Source organism: Chaetura pelagica, unplaced genomic scaffold, assembly GCF_000747805.2.
Source record: "Chaetura pelagica isolate M959 unplaced genomic scaffold, ChaPel_1.0 scaffold358, whole genome shotgun sequence".
Lineage (NCBI taxonomy): Eukaryota > Metazoa > Chordata > Aves > Apodiformes > Apodidae > Chaetura > Chaetura pelagica.
This window is the reverse complement of record NW_009954233.1, coordinates 719,832-728,403: the sequence shown is the minus strand read 5'-3', so window position 1 is coordinate 728,403 and position 8,572 is coordinate 719,832. Positions and strand designations below refer to the sequence as shown.

At 44.2% G+C, this 8,572-nt stretch overlaps 1 protein-coding gene across 1 annotated transcript in view; it reads left to right on the top strand.

Moving 5' to 3' along the window:
- The window catches only part of MTHFD2L (methylenetetrahydrofolate dehydrogenase (NADP+ dependent) 2-like), a 50,000-nt gene that overhangs the window by 8,961 nt on the left and 32,467 nt on the right, over positions 1-8,572 (top strand). The window contains exons 5-6 of the mRNA XM_010003635.1: positions 3-90; positions 178-287. Coding sequence (XP_010001937.1) covers positions 3-90; positions 178-287 — 198 coding nt within the window. The remainder of the gene's footprint in view (positions 1-2; positions 91-177; positions 288-8,572) is intronic.

Below are 8,572 nucleotides of genomic sequence, written 5' to 3'. Positions count from 1 at the left end.
AGGGCCCCTCCGCGCGCTGCCCCCGCCGCGGCGCCTGGCCCGCCTGGAGCTCCTCGCCGAGGGGCCGCACTGCGCCGTGCCCGAGCTCATGTAAGTGCCCGGCCCCGGGCCCTCGACCACCACCCCGAGCCCGGCCCTGGCCTTCAGCCCGGCCTCACCCGCTCCCTCGCCCCGCAGAGCCACGACGAAGCGCGGACAGACGGTGTGTCTGAGCCCCGCCGCGCCCTGGGTCAAGCTGATGCTCACCAGGCTCCTCAGCAGGTACCTGCGAGGCCGGGGCTGCTTCTGTGCGGGGCTGGGAGGAAGGGCCAGGCTGCAGCCCACGCTGACCGAGCCCGTTTGGAGGCCAGGAGTAGCTTCTGGATGGGTTTGAAGCCAGTGTGGGTTTCTATGGGGAAAACTATTGAGTTAAGCCAGAAACTTGTGGAAGATGAAGCTTCGCTGTGGAGAAGAGAAACCTTTGGGTTCAGGTAGAGTATCCACAGCAAATGCCTGATGAAACGTAGTCTGGTCCACCATCACCATCAGGCATCTTTTCCAGAAGACACATCTCCTATGGGACTTACTATCTGCAGCATGCAAGGGAACTTACTGAGTATTTCTTTAATGGCTTTAGAATTTGAATTCTGTCTCTTGCAGCTCACGTAACCAGCTCTGAGGGAAGAAACATCTCCAACAGAAGCTACCTGTGTTTGCCAGAGTATAGCAGGAAATGGATGCTGGAAGAAGATAACAGCCCAGCTGCCTAGTTTTGTTGAGCTCGTAGACCAGAAAATGATCTACAAAATGGTCTGTGCTCAATCCCTCTGAGACCCTCTCCTCCCCTCGTATTTATTTTTGCCTCTTCCTATGTATGTATCCATTCCCTGAGCTAAAGTGATTGAATCTGTTTGATGGAGGCTTTGCTAGGCACCTCTCAGTGACCTCACTGCTGTTCTCATAATTTGAGCAGTCCCACATTTGTGCAAGCTTTCCCTCCAAATGCTGTTTGCCCACAAGTTCTTACAAATAGCATTAATATCCGAAAAGAAGACAGGTACCTCATGGAGATGGTTGTGCAGATGTCTGCAGACAGTATGACACATGAAGGTTCCAATGGATTGAGGTGATGATAGTAGGGAGTCCTTCCATCAGGAGTAACAACATTGCTGATGGGCACTTGGAATTTTACATTACTTAGCACATCACATGTAACTTTTATTATTTTTTTTTTTAATTTATGCACCAGATGTAAAGGAACAGTAAATGTTCTGAAGAGGCTTAGATATTTTATGTCTACTGGTATGACATACTGTCATAATTCATGTAGGATAAGTAATTTTCCTTATTCTGCTTTGGAAAATTTTATTTATGTAAAAAGGTGGATTTATCATGAGATGATAATGTAATAGGATGCAGCACAATAAAAATAAAATACTCTTTTGTTGAAAAATATACTGGGATTTTGGTGAGTTCAATGTAAAGATGGACCTGCACACCTGCATCAGTGTGCCTGGCTGGGAAGCAGTAACCTCTGAGGGTGTCCAGGGCACACCTGTGGCCCATCTCTCCTGGAGGTGGAACTTTGTACTGCTCTTGGATTCAGAGGCACACTCTTTAAACTCCTGACTTGGAGCTGCAGATGTGAAGAGAGATTGACCCCAGGGTGAATGTGTTGAATTCAAGTAAGCCCTGCAACCTGCAGGAACCTGTGTTCTGCTTTAACTAATAGTGGGGCTGTGTTTAAAGTTAAACAAGCTTTGCTGGATGGGAAGAAGCAACAGTTTCTGATGTGGTAAGAAACTGTGACAGTTTACAACAGTAAATTTTTTTTTGCAGAAAAATAACTTAAGATCCCAGCTGTAACCATGACCCCTAACTCCTTTTTTAAAGCAAAGAATCCCCACCTGTAAATTCTTTTTTAGTGCATATTTCCAGTGCAAGCAGTATCTTCAGTCACTAGGTATATAGTACCTAGTGGCAGAAAAAGCAATTGCTCTTTGCTTACGAAATTCAGCAAAACATCTGAAGGTAGAACCACATCCTGGCCTTATTGACACGACTGAGAGACCTAGACTGTTCTCCTGGGCTAGACAAGGTAGTTGTGGCTGAGCGGTGAAGGTGATGGACTAGAAATCCACTGGGGTTTCCCCACACAGATTTGAATCCTGCCAACTACGGGGTGCAGTTGTTTCCTTTTGTTCTTTGCATCCTGGCCTGCATCAGGAATAGAGTGACCAGCAGGAGCAGGGAGATGATCGTGCCCCTCTACTGGGCACTGGTGAGGCTGCACCTCAAGTCCTGTGTGCAGTTCTGGGCCCCTCACTACAAGAAGGACATCGAGGGGCTGGAGCTACCAAGCTGGGGAAGGGCCTGGAGAACAAGCCATACAAGGAACTGAAGAGGGAACTGGGGTTGTTTAGTTTGGAGATGAGGAGGCTGAGGGGAGACTTCATTGCCCTCTACAGATACCTGAAAGGAGGTTGTAGTGAGGTGGGTGTTGGCCTCTTCTCCCGAGTGAATAATGACAGGACCAGAGGAAATGGCCTGAAGTTGTACCAGGGGAGGTTTAGATTGAGTATTAGGAAGAGTTTATACTGAAAGAGTGGTCAGGCACTGGAACAGCCTGTCCAGGGAGGAGGTGGAGTCACCATCCTTGGAGGTGTTCAAGAAATATGTAGACGTGGCACTTCAGGGCATGGTCTAGTGGCTGAGATGGGGGTTTTTTTTGTGGGTGCTTTTTGGTGGAGTGTGTGTGGTTGTTTGCATGGGGTTTCTTTGGGGGGAGTTGATGGTTGGATCTAGGAGGTCCTTTCCAACCATGATGATTCTGTGATTCTGTGACATCTGAAGAAAGCTGGCTCATCCTCATCACACAGACCAGCTTTGCTTTGAGGGAAATCATTGGAAAGCAAATTCATACAAAGAAGGATTTTCCTTGTTCATTTATTTCTTTGTCTTTACCCTGCAAGTGACTGGATGTTACTTTTTTGAGTTGTGGACATAGAGAAAAATATCTTTACAGCTGCCTAAAACCTTCTGCCTGATATTCAGGTCAGCTGAAGCAGCTGCAACTCAAATTGATTTCCTTCGTACTTCTAAAATATATATAAAAGAGAGGCATAAAGAAAATCTTAAGGTCTTAACAATGTAAAGAGGGGGAAAAGATAAACATCAAGTTTTATCTTCATTCAAAATGGTAAAAATCTTACATCATTCAGGAACACAGCTATGTAACTCAAATTGTAACGTGAATGCAGATTTTTTAAAAAGCATTATTTCTCCCAGAACAGCTCATTTTATACTGGGAACTGCCTGCTGCACATCAATGACTGGGACTGAAAGACTACTACAACCACTTTCCCCCAGGAGCTGAAAGATGTCATTTACCTCCTGGAATAGATGCTTATTTTATATGTTATTTTTGAAAACTACAGATCAGTGAAAACTGCTACATTCTTCCCTCCTGCTCTATGTCATATATTTTTCTTTGCATGCCAGTTAATCAACTAATCAGTAATGGAGTATCTTCTTGTGCAACTCTGGAATTTTTATGAACATTGGTTCATCATGGAAGTTTATTGCCCAGCAAGAAATGCTAGTAAAACAAGACACATCAAAAGCCTCTCAAGAATTTAAAATCCTCATGGGACTTAGGACTTTCCGTCATCAGTTTATTTGAAATTCTCAAAATACTAAGCATGAAGAAAGTCCAGCTTGACACTACCCTTAGAGCTTCAGATAAAAGCCAATAGGTAGTCAAATGGACACAGTCACATTAAGCTTATTGTTGCAACTTAAAACTGGATTTAACCCTTGGAACCCCTTATGCCTTTTACTGGCACGAAGAGTGGAACTGCACAGAAAGTTTCCATGTAAAGTTCAGACTTTGAGGGATTATCATAGTAACCTTTGTGCTGTACAGTAATAAACCTGATGATCTGAAAAATATTTATAAGATATTTAGAGGAATAGATAGGAAGTTGCTTTGCTCTCCACAGCTGTATACTGTAGAAGCAGAAAGGTTTTCATGGAGAAAATAGAAATTGCTTACTCTAAAATGTACTCAAAGATGATGACTGTTAGCATCTGAATAACATGTCAGTTGTTTGCAATGACCTCTGTGAAAAGCCAGGAAAATTTCTTGAGACATACACTCCCATTTAGTATTAAAAACAGAGGAACACCTGCTTCTGCAAAGACACTGCCAAGCATCATGCTCCATGGATACAAGTTCACTATCCTCTTCTCCACAGAAAGAGTGCACTCAAAAACTCACTTGCCAAGCTAGTGACAACTATTATCGGGTGTGGTGTTTTCATTTTTTGCCAGTACTGTTTGATTAAAGGAGCTGAGCACATTGCCAGTGAGGGCGCTGTATTTCAAGGGGCTTCCATACTCAGACCAAGCAAAAAGCAGGTTCTGATGCCCTGCACAGAAATGACTCTGCACACACAGAATAAATAAATAAAAGGAACAGCATGCAGGTTTTCCATGTGAAACATTTGGTGTCATAAATAAAGCTCACCTACTGACTTCAGAGATTTATCCCTAAGGATAAATCTGTCCTTATCATTCCTGACTTGCCAGTCAGCATAAATCCAACTTTTCACCTCAGAATTTCCTTCATACTCTTCCATGCTGGCAGCACAGCCTCCCTTCTGACACCCACACAAAATATGTCATCTCAGTTAAGATGCTGTACTCGCTTCTCATCAGTGGATTGTTGATATAGCTGATATCTATTTTTAGGATGTCTTGCATATATACTTCTATACATTTTATTATATCAGTGACCTTTCAATAGAGTGCTGATTTCCTTTTATTTCCAGAATAACACTGTTGCTGTCATAGTCAGACAATAAATATAATACACTCCACAGGGAGTATTTTTATTTCAACAAACTTGCTAGTCCTCTCTTTCTCATTCAGTATGACTTTTAAATTCCATTTATAATTAAATCAAAAACAAAGTTTCAAAGTGTCCAGTTTGCACAGCAAGAAAAATACAATTATGTGAAGTTTTTTAAAAAAACTACAGGGAAAGCAAATAAATTCAGATCCAGAGAAAAGCACTGACCATGGGCTTGCTTTTAAAAGGCCTATTTGTTCTTTGTCAAACCATGTTCATGTAACACAGCAGATTTTCTAACTTTTACCTGCACTTTCATTTTGACCAGCATTTTCTGCTTGCCAGGGACACTGCGCTCCTTAAACTAGATTTTTACTACTGTACCATCATGTAAAATGGACCCGTTTTCATTTTACACTTAACACCACCATTTTGACACATTTCTTTTTAAGTTTTCTCCCACGCCCTTCACTCCAGAAGATAAAACCAACTGCACATTTTCATAGACTGATTTAAGTGATTTTTCTCTCATTCCCCTTCTGACCCTAGAGAGCTGCCAGCACCCAGGCTATCCCACAGGGACACATGAAAATCCTTTAGGCCCTGGATACCAATTTACCAACCCTTACCAGCACATAAAGGTGTCCTCTAAAAAGAAGAGTGCTCAGAGCCACCTAACACAAATCTCCCTGTCCTTTCCCAGCCCACCATGCTATTTGTACCTTCCCTCCAGGTGATTTTCAGCCCTTTTCAGCCCTGCTCATAATGTTCCATCAGCTGCTCACCTCAGCATTCCACTGTTTGCTCAGAACCAAACACCAGAAGCAAAACTTGCGAAGGAACTGCCTCCTTGACTGAAAGAAAAGACACAGAATACGAAGTCAGTGATGGAAATGTAGAGAATTTCAGCTCCTTATGGGACAGAAACTTAGTGCCATTAAAAAAAAAACAAAAAACAACAAACCACAACAAAACAACAGATAAAAAGAAATGGGAACTTTGCACCAGGGGCATTTTACTGCTTCTATGACACTAATTCCCCATGAAGAGGGATGGCAAAATTGAGATGATGTATAAGGGAATAGCAATTGTATGATAGCTATTTTGGAGTTTCCCTAACTTTCAGGAAGATTTGGAACAATACACATTTTCAATAAAGAAGATGCCACAAGGTTAGAGAGTTTCATATAGATAACATTAGCAATAAATCTTTTCTGAATTTTTAATATGCAAACTGCTATTGAAAACTGCTACCTAACTTCATATAATTTCCAGATTTTTTTAATGAACTGGAGAGAATGAACTGCTTCCTGGGATTGTCTACAAATGAGAGTTTAACCAAAAATGTTTGTTATCTAGTGATCTATCAAAACCAAAGACAGCTGAAGAACAGCTTGGCAAGTGACAAGAATGAAGAAAACTGGTATGGGTTTGCTGGGAACTTCAGTGTGGATTTAATTTCTTTGAAACTCATAGACATCTGTTGACTTCAGTAGCATATATATAAAATCTTAGATTAAAATTTACTCTATTAAAAAAAAAGAAAGATACAAATGCAAATTATTTTAATCTAAGATTTATATATATATATATATATGTATATGTATATATATATACATATATAACAATACCAGAACCTTTTCTCCAAATTCCATCCTACACCAAATGCTAGAATATTCTTTTTTCGCATTAAAAACATACATTCTGTGGTTTCCACTGCAAGGCTCTTTTAAGTGCAATGGTAAGACAGGGTGCAGAGAAAAGGAGATCCTTAGGTTATTCTAATCATGCCAGAGAAAGCTGAGCAAAAACCTCACGTTGAATATGCAGCACCTCTGTAAAAATACAATGCACTGTTACTGAATTACACGATCTACCCAACTCGTATCAGTTTGCTCACTTAAGAAGACATTTCAGAGCCAGACAACAGTTATTAATCAAAGATGCATCTATCCATAAACTTTAGCACTCCGAGACCCTTGATTTCCTGCCTTGACATCTATAAAAGGGATGGCAAAATTAAAACACAGGTTAAAAACGCTCATTAAAACAGACATTGGCTGGGTATTTATTTCTTAAGTTCATGCCTTAAAACTGCACGTTTGAGCCAAGATTTTTCTAAACGTGTCAGCCTGAGGACTCATCATAGTTGCATGAAAAGCATAGGAAAGCAGTTTTTAAAATATTGGCTGTGCTTTCATGTTTATGTTTCTCTTGAAGATCAGAAATATGAATTTCCATCTCGAATCCAGTTCTCATTTCCTGCAGCACAATTTAATCTGTTTTCTGTTTCAACTGACAGCTGCACTGGACGGAGCTTCTGCTCCTGCTTGTGCTTCCCGGCCAACGTGATGTGAGAGAAGTGACTGGAAGCTGTTGTTTTACATCTCAGAGTAAAGATTACGTAGCAACAGATGTAGTTGAGGCCCCAGGTAATGCTCGTCACGGAAGCGGCAGCCGGCGCGGGGTGGGTGCCTCCCTGTGGGCAGATCCCCCACGGCACCACAAGCCAAATCACCAAGGCTGGAAAAGACCTTTAAGATAACCAAGTCCAGCCTACGACCAACCCCAGCACCTCTCCAGACCATGTCACTAAGTGCCACATGCAGCCTTTCCTTGAACACATCCAGGGATGGTGCCTCCACCACTGCCCTGGGAAGTCCATCCCAATATCACCCTTCCATGAGGAAGTGCTTCCTGATATCCAACCCAAACCTCCCCTGGAGCAGCTTCAGGCCAGGCCCTCTCGTCTTGTTCCTAGTTGCCTGGAAAAAGAGCCCAGCCCCACCTGACCACAACCTCCCTTCAGGGAGTTGAAGAGAGTGAGAAGGTCCCCCTTGAGTCTCCTCCAGGCTGAACACCCCCAGCTCCCTCAGCCCATCCCTGTAAGACTTTCCCTCCAGTCTCTTCCCCAGCCTCGTTGTCTCCTCTGGACCTGCTCCAGCACCTCAAGGTCCTTCTTGCAGTGAGTTAGTGACAGGGCTTGAGATGAGGCCTCCCCAGTGCTGAGCACAGGGGGAGCCTGGATTGAGCCAGGACGAAGCCTGTTTTCCTTGGACTGATTTATTTTTTCCTTCAGCAAGCTTTCTTTTAACTAGCAGCAGAGCGTTCCAGCTGGGAATGGCAACAAAGGGCGTGGAATGGCTTTCTACCTGCCGGGTGTTCAAGGTGGCACCTTCGCTCTGCCGGCTCAGACGCCACAGGGAGATCCCTGAGCCCCCGCAGGAGGCCGAGTTAGACAGACAGCAAAACTGGGCAGACAGATTCCATTCCATGGGTAAGCTCAGAGGTCAGAGCACACACAAGACAACTTCCTTCCTTTGTCCTCCCCTTCTCCCCCACCCACAGGGTGTCCAGGCAGGGCTCCCCGTCCCTCCCCCCCCGGGCACCCCCAGGCTCCCCTGACCCTCATCACCCTGCGCTGTGGGGGGTGCTGTGGGAGATGCTGGGGGTGGCGAGAGGCTTTTGCAGACACCTGAGCACAGGTGCACACACACCCTTTTACCACTGGCGTTACATTAAAGCTGCGTAGTTTCAGTTTTCAACCCAGAGCGTCTCTCTGCTCGTTCTCTCCCTCCCTACCTGAGCGGGACCGAGGGCCTTGAGTTGCCAAACTGAGTCAGACGGTGACACGACCCCCCAGACGGTGACACGGCCGCTTCACCTGCCTTCCCCGGGGAGGGGGGGCAGCTTTGAGCAGCTTTGCAGGGCCGGGCGGCTCCCTGCCAGGCCTGACAACAG